General features: G+C 65.5%; 1 protein-coding gene across 4 annotated transcripts; it reads right to left on the bottom strand.

Moving 5' to 3' along the window:
- Nucleotides 1-2,562: 2,562 nt before the first annotated feature.
- On the bottom strand, nucleotides 2,563-14,088 carry WDR97 (WD repeat domain 97). Of its 4 annotated transcripts, none has more exons than XR_007913494.2 (26): nucleotides 13,953-14,088; nucleotides 13,746-13,882; nucleotides 13,009-13,637; nucleotides 12,772-12,893; nucleotides 11,954-12,653; nucleotides 11,731-11,873; nucleotides 11,406-11,642; nucleotides 11,243-11,333; nucleotides 10,973-11,105; nucleotides 10,760-10,881; nucleotides 10,502-10,562; nucleotides 10,183-10,332; nucleotides 9,874-10,095; nucleotides 9,676-9,798; nucleotides 9,511-9,594; nucleotides 8,785-8,916; nucleotides 8,378-8,692; nucleotides 8,059-8,253; nucleotides 7,784-7,981; nucleotides 7,574-7,695; nucleotides 7,342-7,504; nucleotides 6,658-7,103; nucleotides 6,514-6,578; nucleotides 6,341-6,429; nucleotides 3,237-3,305; nucleotides 2,563-3,133 (listed from the first exon to the last, which is right to left on the bottom strand). XR_007913494.2 is itself a non-coding variant. In XM_051831215.2 (26 exons), the coding sequence occupies exons 1-26, from the start codon at nucleotides 14,080-14,082 to the stop codon at nucleotides 3,009-3,011; spliced, it is 5,100 nt and encodes a 1,699-aa protein (XP_051687175.2). In that variant the 5' UTR covers nucleotides 14,083-14,088; the 3' UTR covers nucleotides 2,563-3,008. The 4 variants fall into 4 exon arrangements, 3 of the variants coding, with proteins under 3 accessions (XP_051687175.2, XP_051687176.2, XP_051687178.2); XM_051831215.2 differs by having other exon boundaries at nucleotides 3,237-3,402; XM_051831216.2 differs by lacking the exons at nucleotides 2,563-3,133; nucleotides 3,237-3,305 and having other exon boundaries at nucleotides 6,048-6,429.
- Between the last annotated feature and the right edge of the window lie 79 nt (nucleotides 14,089-14,167).

Below are 14,167 nucleotides of genomic sequence, written 5' to 3'. Positions count from 1 at the left end.
AAAATCTAAAAATAAAGATTCCATTTTCTCATTGTTGCTTGCATGAAGCAGTGCGGTTGGTATTTATATAGTTTGTCCTTTATAACCGTGTCAAATTCTATCAACAGTCCCTACAGTGAATGTTGAGGTTTCTTGCAGCTTTCCCGAGAGACACTTAGCACACACTAGAAATGCGCGTATTTCAAGCGCACAGGGGCTGGTGCTGCGTGCAGCAGGCGAGCAGGTGCTCAGGCACCCACATCCCACTCTGGAGGGCCTGGTTGGAGTCTCGGCTTCCTGCGAATGTGCCTGGGAGGCAGCACCTAATGGCCCGAGTGCTTGGGCCCCTGCCACCCTCATGGGTGAGGATCCTGGCTCTTGGCTTTGGCCCGCACAAGCCTGCCTGTTGCAGCCATCTGGGCAATGAACCAGCAGATAGATCTCTGTGCCCTCCCTTTCTCTGTCACCGACTCTTTCAAGTAAATAAATAAATGTTTTTAAAAAGTAAAATATACACTTTGTTGGGTTTGATATTTTATATATATACATATATATCTCCCCATAAAACTGCCATCCCCATCAAGAGAACAGAGGCACCTGTCACCCCAAAGGCTCCACACATTCCTTTGTAACCCTACTTCTCCCCTCTCTCCCTCTCCCATTTCTTAGCAAACACTGACATGTTTTCTGTCATTATAGGTCAGTTTGAATTTTCTAAACCCTGTATAAAGGAATATTGTAATGGACTCTTGATTCTAGTTCCTTTCATTCAGTGTTGGTTGAGGTTGAGTGGAGTATTGGGTAAGGCTGGGCTGAGTGTGGGGGGACTGGGCTGAGTGTAGGAGGGACTGGGCTGAGTGTAGGGGGGCTGGGTTCAGTGTAGGGGGGCTGAGCTGAGTGTAGGGGGGCTGGGTTGAGTGTAGGGAAACTTGGTTGAGTGTAGGGGGGCTGGGTTGAGGGGGGGGCTGGGTGGAGTGGGGGGGCTGGGCTGAGTGTAGTTAAGGCTGGGTTGAGTGGGGGGGCTGGGTTGAGTGGGGGACTGGGTTGAGTGGGGGACTGGGTTGAGGGGAGGCTGGGCTGAGTAGTTAAGGCTGGGTTGAGTGGGGGGGCTGGGCTGAGTGTAGGGGGGCTGGGTTGAGTGGGGGAGGGTCTGGGTTGAGCACAGGTGGGGTTGTATTGAGTGGCAGGTGCAGCTGGGTTGAGCCACGGCAGGGTAAGTTCCTAACTATGGGATGTGAAGGGGGCGGGGCATGCATCCTGTGCTTCTGTTTCGGAACCAGTGTTGGCTGACCTTTGTGCAGTTTAGATGTGTGCGGCTGTGCTGGTTGCCAGCGGAGATGACAGGTGAGAGGCTGAGCCCCACAGGGTCTTAAGGTACCAGTAAGTTGGGGGGCAGCCTCTGTGAGCATGGCTCTTGGAGAGTCCTCCCAGCCAGTTGTCAGAGGCAGAGCAAAGGTGGACCTGGTTTTCAAGCACATCCTCATGGTTGCTGGCACAACCGCACGTGGACAGCTGCAGCCTGGGGAGCGGGGAGCCTGGGCCCTTGCAGGAGCTGGAGCTGAGGTCGGTACAGGGCCATGGCAGGGGCCCAGATGCCACAGATTCCTGGGCACCTGGAAACAGGGCGTCTTCGGCTCTCAAGGATCAGGTACACGGGATGGCACGCGCCGTGGCTTGCAGTCAGCCCCTCTGCCCAGATCCCCAGAGCCTGCTTTGTGGGGAGCGGGGTGGCCACAGTGGCAGGCATGGATGCCCCACACAGACTCAGCCGTGTGGTCTTGCCTTTCACCAAGAGTGACACGGGGGACATCCCGCCGGCTGTGGCTGCACATGCCATCTAGCCCACCTGGACAGGGCACACCTGGCCCACGCTGAGTGACTTCAGCCGGCCCGGTGCCCCTGAGAACCCCGCCTACTGGCGCTGTGTTCTCACTCCTCGGCGTCACGGCTGCCTGGACCGGCGTGAGGGTGACTTCAGGGGGCCTGGGGGAGGGCTCCCTCGACTCTCCCGGGTAGAACCTCGTGGCAAACCCAGCGGGGTCTCAGGTTTTCAAGCACAGGTTCGACTCGGTGCACGGGCGCACGGCTGTGCGGGTTGTTGCCTCCTTCCTGGGGGCCTCTTGGTAACGTCTGTGGTTTGAGCAACACAGTCTCGGAAACGTGATAACGTGATCCCCAGAGGAACAGTGTTCAGAAGTGAGCCTTTACGAAGAGGGCCGTGGGCCGAGAGGGCTGACATCGCTGGTTTGAGACCTCGAAGGGTCATTTTGACCACTTGTTTCTTGGACGGATGGATGGGTATCAGAGCACAGAGATGAAGAAGCGGATAAACTACACTCCAGTTCAGTCCCCACATGCCCACAACAGCCAGGGCTGGGAACTCCACCCAGGTCTCCCACCTGGGTGTCAGGGATCCAGGTGCTTGAGCCATCACCAGCGCCTCCCAGGGTTCACACAGCAGGAAGCTGGAGTCGGGAGCAGGGCTGGGACGCCAGCCCAGGCACTCCCACACGCGACGCAGGCACCTTCACCACTAGGCCAAGGGCCTGTCCTGCCTTGTGGATTGCACGTTGCATAAACCCCTTTAACAGGCGGATGTAATTATTTAATTCTTTTACATCAAGGGCACAAATGCCCAGGAGAGCCCCCACAAACTCCCAGAACTGGCACTTGCCCAGGGTGGCCCCTTGGGCGGGCACTTTATGGTCTCATCCAGACCTGACCTTGTGTCCCACCGAAAGGGAGGAAAAGGGGGCGCCAGGCGGACAATCTGGGCAAATGGCGCCCTCTGGTGGGCACTTTTGTTTGCGCCCAAGATGTGCAGGTCAGGCCCTCTGGCTCCCACAGGCCCATGCTTGCTTTGATGCCATGGGAGGCCTATATATAGTACCACCATGTGGTCACCAGGACGGGCACCCCCCAGAGTCCCAAGACAGATGGGCAGATCGCAGCCTCTGGTGTGTGGCCATTGGCTCAGCAGTTAAGTCGCTGCTTGGGAGGCCTGTGTCCCATGTTGGGAGAGCAGGGGTTCAGGTCCCAGCTACTGCTCCGGACGCAGCGTCCTGACAACGCACATCCTGGCAGGCAGCAGTGATGGCCCAAGTGAACCAGCGGGTGGGAAAGCTCTGTCCCTGCTCCTCCTCGCTCTGTCGCTCTGCGTTCAAATGAGGAAATGGATCCCTTTAAAAAGCTGGTCATAGAGCTCCCCTCGTGCAGGACCCCCCGTCCCATCCTGCGCCCTGGCCATCTATTCTCACCTGCACACTGTTGTTTCGAGAATGTTCTAGAAGTGGAACACGAGGCTCTGCAAGGGTACTTCAGGAAGTCTGGGGAGGAGCGGGATTTAGTCTCGCGGTTAGGACGACCAGTGCACTCCCGACTCCAGCTCGGAGCCAGCCGGTGCCGGCCCCAGGAGCTGGGCTCCTGCCAGCCATGGGGGAGAGGTGGTTGAGTTCCTGGCCCCTGACCTCAGCCCAGCCTGGTAGCCCCGTAGTATCGGGCACTGCAGGACGGGGTGTGGGTGTCCCAGGTGGTGCCTTAACCCACACCCTGGGGCGCTACTTTGAGGCTGATTTGCAGTCTTGTTGGCGGAGCCTGATGCATTTCTCCCGAGTGACGGCGGGGTCACTTCCGACCTCCTGGGCTGCCCCACCCGTGCAGAGACTGCGAGCCCACGGCAGGCCTCCAGCCTGGTGAGTCTCAGGTTCTCACGTGTAGGCAGCCCAGTGAGCAATGGCCGTTTGTCACAGCGGTTCTCAGTTGCTGAGGGTGAAGCCATGTGTGTGTATGTGTGTGTGCACGTGTGCGTGTGTGCACGTGTGTGTACACCCAGACATGGGTCTGTCTTTTTTTTTTTTTATTTTTATTTTTTTTATTTTTTTTTTATTTTTTCTTGACAGGCAGAGTGGACAGTGAGAGAGAGAGACAAAAAGAAAGGTCTTCCTTTGCCGTTGGTTCACCCTCCAATGGCCGCCGCGGCTGGCGCGCTGCGGCCGGCGCACCGCGCTGATCCGATGGCAGGAGCCAGGAGCCAGGTGCTTTTCCTGGTCTCCCATGGGGTGCAGGGCCCAAGCACCTGGGCCATCCTCCACTGCACTCCCTGGCCACAGCAGAGGGCTGGCTTGGAAGAGGGGCAACCGGGACAGAATCCGGTGCCCCGACCGGGACTAGAACCCTGTGTGCCGGCGCCGCTAGGCGGAGGATTAGCCTAGTGAGCCGCGGCGCCGGCCCGGGTCTGTCTTTTTTTTAATGTTTCATTCACTGGGGCCTGAGCTGTAGCACGGAAGGTAAAGCCACCGCCTGCAGTGCCGGCATCCCATATGGGTGCTGGTTCGAGTCCCACCTGCTCCTCTTCTGATCCCACTCCTTGCTAATGCACCTGGGAAAGTAGCAGAAGATGGTCCAAGTGCTTGGGCCCCTGCACCCACGTGGGAGACCCAGAAGAAGCTCTTGGCTTGGGATCGGCTCAGGCTCTGCTTCTCTGTAACTCTGCCTCTCAAACAAACAAATAAATCTGAGAGACAGCGTTACAGAGAGAGAGAGAGGTCTTCCATCTACTGGTTCACTACCCAGATGGCTGCAACAGCTGGAGCTGGGCCGATCCCAGGCCAGGAGCTTCTTCCAGGTCTCCCACGTGGGTGCAGGGGCCCAAGCACTTGGGCCATCATCTGCTGCTTTCCCAGGCGCATTAGCAGGGCACTGGATTGGAAGTGGAGCTCATATGGGATGCTAGCGCCACAGGCGGAGGCTTAGCCCACTAGGCCACAGCGTGGGCCCTGATGTGTCTGTAATGTTTCCATGTGCCTCTTGGACTTCTTGTGCGTTTTCCTTCAGGGCTGTGTGGGTTTTGCTGTCAACTGCGGGACTGCCTACTCGCTCTGGACGGATGGCAGAGCCCCCCTTCCTACTCCCTTAATGCTCACTAGGCTAATCCTCCGCCTGCGGCGCTGGCACCCGGGGTTCTAGTCCCAGTTAGGGTGCCGGATTCTGTCCCAGTTGCTCCTCTTCCAGTCCAGCTCTCTGCTGTGGCCCAGGAGTGCAGTGGAGGAAGGCCCAGGTGCTTGGGCCCTGCACCTGCAGGGGAGACCAGGAGGAAGCACCTGGCTCCTGGCTTCGGATCAGCACAGTGCGCCGGCCGCAGCGCACCAGCCGCAGTGGCCATTGAGGGGTGAACCAACGGAAAGGAAGACCTTTCTCTCTGTCTCTCTCTCTATCTCAATGTCCACTCTGCCTGTCCAAAAGTAAATAAATAAATAAATTTTTAAAAATTAAAAATTCCGCCAACGCCATGGCTCAATAGGCTAATCCTCCGCCTTGCGGGGCCGGCACACCCGGTTCTAGTCCTGGTCGGGGCACCGGATTCTGTCCCGGTTGCCCCTCTTCCAGGCCAGCTCCCTGCTGTGGCCCGGGAGTGCAGTGGAGGATGGCCCAGGTCCTTGGGCCCTGCACCCCATGGGAGACCAGGAGAAACACCTGGCTCCTGCCATCGGATCAGCGCGGTGCGCCGGCCGCGGCGGCCATTGGAAGGTGAACCAACGGCAAAGGAAGACCTTTCTGTCTCTCTCACTGTCCACTCTGCCTGTCAAAAAAAAAAAAAAAAGAAAAGAAAAAGAAAAAGAAATAAAAAATTAAAAATTCCTGTGTAGATACATTGTTTCCTTTATGACTGCTTTGTGGGTGTGTGATGTTTCAAACTTGCTGTGCTTGCCTGTGCCATACCTTAGAAAGGGTTTGCTCTCATCCCGGAACAGGGAGGCGCGGTGGGGGTGGGGTCAGCTCACCTGGCGGTGGGCTTGAGGCCCACAGGGAAGGAGCAGGCCCCTAACCATAGCCAGAGGCAGGAAATTTACAGGAAGTCACTGCTGAGAGCCCAAGGCAGGGCACCCAAGGTGTGCGTGCAGTCTTGGGGGTCCCCTCAGAAGGCGTGTGTGACCCTGTACCCCACAACAGCACCCATCTCCAGGGACTGCTGGGAGAGTGCCCAAGACGCAGCCAGCTGCCGCCTACCCCACACACACCTGCTGCCTCCCCTGGCCCGCCCGGTGACCCCTCCCCACAGCCAGCCTCTCCCACTGACATCCAGCCACGGGCGTGACCCTGGCAGCCCTGGAGCTGCCTGCCTCCCCGCCAGGCCACCCACCCCGAGCCCGGGCCGCAAAGGTGGAGGCAACGCCCCATCTGCTGGCTGTGGCCCTGGGCTTTATTCCAGACGCGAGGGGGCAGGCAGGGGTCGGCCAGGCGGTCAGCCCAGGCCGTCCGGGTCTGCGCGCCCCGGCACGAAGTAGCGCTGCAGCCCGGGCTGCAGGGGCAGCGGGCACCGCGGGCGTGCGGGCTGTGGCCACCCCGCCGGGAACGGCTGTACCTCCACCCGCGGCAGCGGCAGCTTCAGCGCCCGGATGGAGCCGTCGAGGGGGCGGGTGCGGCCAGTGCGGAGCGCGGGGGGCATCCGGCCTGCGGGGGCAGGGGCAGGGCGGTGAGGGTGCCGGCAGGCATGAGGGTGGGGGTGGCGGTCCCGCCTCCGCCCCGCGCACTCACCCCTCGGCGGCCGCTCCTCGGAGCTGTGGACCTCGGCCTCCTGGAGCCGGAGGATGGGGCAGCGCCTGGGGACGGCGGGGGCAGCCGGTCAGCCGGGCCGGCCCCGTGGCCGCCCGCCCCCGCCGCCCGGGCCGCGCCCCGCACCTGCGGTCGTGCGGCGGCCGCACCACGGTGTTGGGCTCGGGCGAGCGCAGGCGCTGCGCCTCCTCCCAGAGCAGGATGAGCTGCTGCGCCCGCTGCTGCTCGCAGAAGTAGTTGAGCGCGTCGATGCAGCCGAGGTCCAGCATCTGCCCGTGGGGCAGCTGCGGCCTCTCCGGCAGCGCCGGGGACGCGGGCGAGCGCCAGCTGGGCCTGGGCGTCCCGCAGAAGTTCTGCAGCGTCTCGGAGAGCGCGCGCTTGGTCCACCGGCTGCGCACCGGCTGGGCCTGCAGCTCCGCACCCGCACCCGCACCCGCCGGCAAGGGCGGCTCCAGGAGGTGCCGCCAGGGCACGGGGGACACCGGCGGCGCAGCCTTCAAGGGGGCCTCCTTGGGAGGAGTGGGGGGCGCTGAGGGCTCTGGCCTGGCCCCCTGCGCCTTCGTGATTCTTGTCTGCAGGAATCGGAGAAGCGCTCAGAGCTGCGGGGATGGGTGCCCCGCCCCTGACCCCCTGACCGCGCCTCCCTGCCTCTAAGCCGCCCCGCCCCGCACCCCCCCCCCCCCCCCCCGCCGCAGGCTTGCAGCTGCCCAGGGAGATCCTGAAGGATGCCCTGGACGGGCAGCGCCTGTGCCACCCCCCCCAGCTCTGCCCCCACGTCCTGGAGGAGCCTGGGAGGGGGGTGAGCAGGACCTGCAGCTGCTGGATCATGCCCTCCAGCTTCTGACAGCACAGTGTGCGCAGCGTGGACTTGGAGCTGAGCTGGGCACCCTGGACCCAGGTCAGCATCTCCTTGAACAGGAAGCCCTGCGGGTCTTGCAGGCCCAGCCTGTCCATCAGCTTCTTGAGTTCTGGCCTGGGGCAAGGACAGGTGGTACGGCAGGGCCCGGGCAGGGCTGGGGGGGGGGGCGGGGGCGGGACGCACCGGCAGGGGTCTGGCGAGTAGAGGAAGTAGGACATGAGCTCCAGCACCGTGTCGTTCGACTCCAGGAAGCAGGCCAGCAGCAGCTGCAGTGCCAGCATCACGAACTGCTTCTGAGTGGGGTCCTGGGCGAAGCCGGAAGCCGGGCTGCGGTTGGAGGAGGAGGGGGCCTGGGGCGGGGCAGGCTGGGGGCGTGGCGAGCCCTGCGGTCACCTGGAAGCTGGGGGGCTGGTCCAAGTTAAGCAGATGCAGGAGGAGGTCCCGCAGCTGGCTGCGGAGGCCGTGGCCCAGGTCCGGCAGCAGGGTCAGCAGAGCGTGCAGCATGTGCACGCGGTCTGCCCAGGAGGACGTGGGCAGCATGTCCAGCAGCACCGAGGCCAGTCCCTCCACAGTGCCCATCTCTGGATACGCCTGCGGTGGGGGCGTGCTGGGCCCCAGCTCGTGCCCCGCCCCAGCCTTGCTGCCCACCCATCCCGGGCTCCTCCTACCTCTAGGGTGATGACGGGGAACAGCTTTTTGAACCAGTTCTGGCTGACGAAGAAGTGCAGAAACTTGGGCAGGTGCCCGTAGCGCTCCTCCCACAGTGTGCGGGTGCGGGGGTACTGGGACTGAGGGTAGGCGCCCGTCTTGGTCCTGGTGGTCTGCTGGGAGCTCAGGGCTTCCGGGGTCAGCTCTGCGGTGCTCTGGGGGAGGCAGGGTCGCTGCAGGCCCCATTTCTTGGCGCCGGGGATGCCGAACCCACGCCTCCCGTGGCAGCCTGGGGCCTGTACCGAACCCACGCCTCCCGTGGCAGCCTGGGGCCTGTACCGAAAGCTTGGGCTCCAAGGACTCCAGCCGCTGCTCAGAGCACAGCCTCTGTGGGCTCAGGGTCGCCGAGGAGCACACCACTCTCAAGTCCTCCTCCTCCTCCTCCTCCTCCTCCTCCTCCTCCTCCCCTTCTTCCTCCTCCTCCGGTTTCTCTTCCTCATCCTCCTCCAGAAAAATCACCACCTTCTCCTCCTCCTCCTCCTCCTCCTTGGCCCTGGCCTTCCCGCGCAGCCACTGCAGCCACCGCCCCTTCCACCTGGCGCTGGACCGCCGGGGGTGATGCAGCCACAGGTCGTCGCCGCGGCTCCCACCTGGCTGCAAAGCCGAGGGCGAGAGGCGGCGTCCGTCGGGCGGTGGGCACGGCAGAGCCCTCCCCGGGCCGGCGAGCCCCCCGCCCTGCCCCTTGCCTTGCGTCTCCGGAACCGGGAGGCGAGCTGGGCCAGGGATCCCAGGCAGCTGACCTCGGCAGGCAGCCACATCTGCTGCAGCAGCATGGAGTTGGGCACAAAACCTGGGAAGCTGATGGGCAGCGGGCAGCCCTGGGGGCAGGCAGAGGAGGGTGGGCTGAGGCCCCGAGGTCCCCCAGCCCACGCTAGTCACCCACACGACCCCACTCAGCCCCCAGTCCAGCTCCACCAGCCAAAGTGCCCCCCCCCCCCGTCAGCCCATAGACAGGCAGGCCAGGTGGAGGGGCGTCAGTGTGCCGTCAGCTGTGGTACATGAAGACAGAGTCCTGTGGGGCCAGCGGGTGCTGGTTCTGAGAGTCCCCCCCGCAGGGTTCAGCCCTGAGCCCTGGAAGGGGGAAGTCTCAGAACCATGGCTGGTGGGGGCAGGGCAGGAGCGGACAGTGGTCCCCTCCCAGGGAAGGGCCAGTCATGCCCCAGGCAGGTGCAGGAGAGGCGCCGAGGCCTGCCCAGGAGCCTGGCGGGTTTGGAGGGCCAGCTCCGCTCAGCCTTGCTCCCCTGAAGGGTGGGGCCTCAGGTCACCCAGGAGGAGCCGAAGGGGATGCCCACACCCAGCCAGCGGAGGCTCCTGCTGGCAGCCCCCAGACTCTGGTGCAGGCTCCTGAGCTGGGCCGAAGGCGGGCCAGACAGGGACAGGAAGCTGTGTGGCAGAGGGGGTCCTGGCCTCACCTTGTGGGGGTATGGGGTGGCAGGAAAGAAGCCCCTGAGCTTGGACAGGGGCTCCCTGGGCCGTCGCCTCAGCAGCAGTGGGATCTGGGGAGGGGGATTGGAACGGGCTCAGCACACAGCGCGGCCCCCGACGCCCCGGGTACCTTCACCCGCCAGGCCCCTTACCCTGTGCTGCAGGTAGGACAGTGAGTCAGGGCCCACGGTCATCTCCCGCCGGACCTGCTCCGACTCCAGCAGCATGTCCAGCCCGAGGCCCAGCTCGTAGCTCAGGGAGGAGCGGACTAGAAGCTGGGACAACACAAGAGTCACGGGGCAGGGAGGCCGGCGCGGGGTCAGGCTGGGTGGGGAGTGGCGGGGCCTCACCTGGGACACCTTGCTGTGCACCTTGTGCTGGGTGGGTAGCAGGGGCAGGGCGACTCGGGGAGGGCGGGCGAAGCGCCGGGCCCGGGCTTCCAGGGCCTGTGGGGGCAGAGCTGTTGGCGCTGTCTGGACACTGGCGCTGGGCGACACAGTGTCCCCGGCCTCTCTCTCCAGGCCGAAGGCCGCAGTGGCCCACTCCTGGGATGCCCTTGCAGACTGGAAGTCCTGGGGTGACAGAGCAGGCGGGCTGAGTTGTCTCGGGGCAGAGGGAAGCCCCGGGTCAGGGGTGGCTGGAGGTGGCCCCACACCCACCAGCAGGCCGGGGCTGTGGATCAAACGGAGGTAACGGTCAAAGGCGTCCTGGCGCTGCTGCCTGGAAAGTGGGGGCGGGGCTTCAGGGACCACCAGCCCCAGCCTCAGCTGCTTTAGGTCTCTGTCCCGGGCCACGAGGGGCTCCAAGTCCTGAGGAGGTGGACAGGGGTCAGACTGTCCTCTCTCGAGCCTGGCCCACAGCTACCCGGGCACGTGCCAGGACCCAGGGCCAGCCCCAGGGACCAAGGGTTGTGGCCTAAGCCTGGGCAGGGGTCACAGCTGGGCCCTGGGGAGTCAGGGGTCTTAGGGCCCACCCCACCTCCTTCAACACCGGCTCCTGGGGCACTGATGACTGGTGACGGACGAAGGTCAAGGCCACACTGCAGACAGGGACAGGCAGAGGGGGATGGGTGCTGGGGGCATCCCGGGGCGGGGGGAGGAGCAAGCGAGGTGCAGGGACTGGGCTGGGCTGGCTCGCAGCCAGCCCCGAGGGGCCCTGGTGCTGGGGGCACACAGCTCCTGCCCCCACAGGGCTGGGGGGAGCCTCCAGGAGGGCCGGGCAGAGCCGCGGGCAGACCTGAGGCTGGCCACCCCGTGCAGGGTAGCGAGCCTTTGCAGCTGGGCGGAAGTCAGCAGCTCCTTGCTGGTCAGTGGCAGCGGGGGGTCGTCCACCACGTCAGGTTCCTTCATGCACAGCTTCTGAACAGGGGCGAGAAACCCAGATTCCTGGCCTGGGTGGGGGACAAGTACCTGCAGCAGCCCCCCTGTCAACTCCTCCCTCCCCGCACACCTTAACCAGGTAGGACGTGGGCAGGTACAGCTTGTGGGACACCAGGCAGAGGTGGGAGCCCAGCGCCAGCACCAGGTCTCCACTGTTGCTGCAAAAGGCCAGGGCCTGCGGGGCACCGCCCAGCTGCAGGAGCCTGCAGGGTGCCCAGGGGCCAGAGTCCAGTCAGAGAGGGAAACTGAGGCAGCAGCAGGGCCGGGACCTGCCCCCCCAGTGGAGCCCAGCAGCTGTGCTCCACCCGGACGCCCCAGCCCGGCCCCGCGCCCTGCCCACCGCAGCAGGCGGTTGTCGGCGGTCCAGATGCGGACGGTGCAGTCCAGGCTGGAGCAGGCGTAGAGCTTGAGTGTGGGGCAGCAGCACAGGCCTGCGGGGGGCTCCAGGTCAGCACGCAGGCCAGCACGGCGGCCCAGGCCTGGCCACTGGCTCGCGCCCTCACCCGTGATGTGGTCCAGGGGGTCATCCTGGGGCCGGTGGTCGCAGCGCCGCTCACTGCCCAGGCCGAACTGCACCAGGCCGTAGGTGGCGCTCTCCGGGGCCTCGAAGCCCACGGTGATGCGTCTGCCCAGCGCGCAGAGCCAGGCGCCGGGGTGGCAACAGGAGAAAGTCCGCAGCAGGCTCAGGCTCTCTTCGGCGTAGGGGAAGACGCGCCACATCTTCACCGTCAGGTCTCCGCCTGTGGGACGGGTGTCGGGAGCCGGGGCTGGGCCCCCGGGGGTCTCCCAGGCCAAGACCCGCCCTGGGGCGGGACAGCAGGGACTGACCGGAAGTCACGATGCTGCTGCAGGTGGATGCGATGGCTGTGACCGGGCCCGGGCTGTGTGCCTCCGTGTGGAAGGCGGCCTTGGACGTGGGCCCTTCGAGGACCGACAGCGAGCCGTCCGAGTACCCGACCACCAGCAGGTACCTGCGGTGGCCACAGGGCGTGTTGGCGCGGGCCCGGTCCCCGGCCGCCCTCCCAGCCCTCAGGCCAGCTCCGGCGCCCACCGGTTCTTGTTCTTCCAGGCCCAGGACGCGGCGCTGTGGCGCGGCTCGCCCCCGCGCTCGCGCACGGCCTCCCAGGAGGCGAACGCGGCTCTGGGGTCCGTGAGGTGGCTGTAAAGGTGCAGGCAGCAGGGCTGCGGCGCCGGGGGCGGCGGCGGGCGCGAGCGGTACAGCACGCGCATGGGGCAGCGCGCGGCGTTGGCGAGCACCAGGTGCCCGGCGCGCGTCAGCAGCCACAGTGCCTCGCGGGGCAGGCAGTAGGCCACGCTGGCCGCCAGGTCCTCGGGCTCCAGCAGCAGTGCGCTCACTAAGCGCCCGGTCACTGCCGACACCAGGTAGACCGAGCCGTCCGCGCACGCACACACGAGGCGCGTGGGCAGCGACGGGTATTCAGGCGCGGGCAGCGGGGGCGCCACCTGCAGGTGCAGCACAGGTGCGGGCAGCTGTGCCAGCGGTGAGTGGAGCTCTCGCAGGCACCACAGCCCCACGCCGGTGGCGCACAGCGACAGCACGGGCCAGCCGGGGCCAGCCGGGGCCAGCAGGCGGTTCACGCGCGCGGACAGCGCATCCTGACACCAGTAGCACAGAGACACTTCGCCCACTTGCGCCGCCGCCTGCAGGTCCCACGTGCGCAGCGTGCCGTCCTGCGAGGCGGACACTACCAGCGTTGTGTTCGGGAGCACGGTCATAGCAGTCACTGGGCCTGCGGGAGGGGCGCGGGTCACTCGGGCGCATCCGCCCGGAGGGTTAGGGCGTCGTCGGCCTGGCTGTGGCGAGTGCAGCAAAGCCTGGCCAGGGCTGGCGGAGACGCCGCACCCCACCTGTGTGGCCCACGAACACCATCCGGATCTGCCAGTCGGCTTCCCACACCTTCACTGTGGTGTCCCGCGAGGCCGTCACCATGACCTCCGCATCCTCGCAATACGCCAGGTCTGAGATGGTGCTGTGGGCGCGGGAGATGCGGCGTGGTGGCGTGCGTGCCTGGCGCGCCCCCTGCCCCGCCCGTGGCTCTCCCCAGAGGCCCCATCTCACGGCCGCTTGCGCCCAGGCGTCCTCACGTTTTGTGCAGATCCCGGCGCACGTCCACTAGCGCCCACTCCTGAAGGTCCAAGGTGAGAGCAGCAGAGCCGTAGGCGGCCACACAGCGCGGGACGCAGTGGGGTGGCGCAGGCCACAGAGCTAGGCGCTGGAGCGGCCCCTCCAGGCCGGCCGGTGGCTGCAGGGGTGACCCTCGCGGCACCAGGCGGCGACCGCCTGAGCGGAACTTCCAAAGCGCCAGGCCGCCGCTCGCCTGGGCCACCAGCAGTAGCCCCAGGTCGGGCACCGGCAGGCAGCAAGTGGTCTCGTCGCTCGGCGGTCTGTCTGCCCCAGGCTTGCTCAGCCATAGCAGACTGAGGTCAGGCCGTAGGATGGCCAGCCCCTGGGGACCCCAGCCTACAAAGCAGCCCACCGCACCCAGAGGGCCCAGCACGGCCACCAGCCCCGTAAGAGCCACGGGGGCCAGCAGCTTGCCCTGCGCCCAGCCGTCTTTTCTGTGCAGGTGCAGGCGGCACTCGCCGTCCAGCACCACCAAGCGTCCTCCCACGGGGTCCAGCGCCACGGAGCGCGGCCCGGCTGCGACCTCCAGGCAGCGCAGGGGCTCCAAGCCGTGCGTCAGGCGCGCCACGCGCAGCTCGGCCCTCTTTTCCTGCGGGCGGGGACGGCAGGCCTGCGGTCACGACGGGAGGAGCGCGGCTGCCCGGGGTTTTGGGGAGTCTGCGCTGGGGGCCCCCGCACGCGCTGGGACAGGCTGCACCTTCTCCACGATGTCGCGAAGGCCCGTGCGTAGAAGCAGCCACAGCTGGCGGGCGCGGGCGCGCAAGGTCAGGTTTTGCCACCTCTGGTTGCTGGCAAAAAACTGCAGGTTGCGCTCCGGCTCGGTGAAGTACAGCTCTGTGGGCGGCAGGCGCCGTCAGCCCGGGGGCCCAGCCCCCGCGGGCCCCGCTCCCCGGCAGGGCCTCACCGTCCTCTTCTGAGAGCAGCCCGGGGTCTGGGACGTCGTAGGTGTCCGTGTCGTACAGGTCCACGTCCAAGACCAGGCTGTCGCCTTCGGCTGATAGAGGGTTGCTCGCGTCCAGGGCCTCCCCCTCCATCTTGGCAGCCGAGGGTCCAACAGCCCTGGGAGCCGCCCGGGCAGGGGCCGTTGCTAGGATTCCAGCGGACGCAGGCCCCGCCCCC

The sequence above is a fragment of the Oryctolagus cuniculus genome, chromosome 6 (assembly GCF_964237555.1).
Source record: "Oryctolagus cuniculus chromosome 6, mOryCun1.1, whole genome shotgun sequence".
In the NCBI taxonomy this organism is placed as follows: domain Eukaryota; kingdom Metazoa; phylum Chordata; class Mammalia; order Lagomorpha; family Leporidae; genus Oryctolagus; species Oryctolagus cuniculus.
This window is presented reverse-complemented; position numbering and strand designations above follow the sequence as displayed.

Excerpts from the sequence above, each read along its gene's own strand:
- WDR97 (XM_051831215.2), bottom strand. The coding sequence starts at position 14,082 with ATGGAGGGGGAGGCCCTGGACGCGAGCAACCCTCTATCAGCCGAAGGC. Across the intron at positions 8,917-9,510 it reads CCACCCCATACCCCCACAAG|GGCTGCCCGCTGCCCATCAG; the intron begins GTGAGGCCAGGA and ends GCCTGCCCCCAG. Across the intron at positions 6,579-6,657 it reads CGGCCGCCGCACGACCGCAG|GCGCTGCCCCATCCTCCGGC; the intron begins GTGCGGGGCGCG and ends CGCCGTCCCCAG.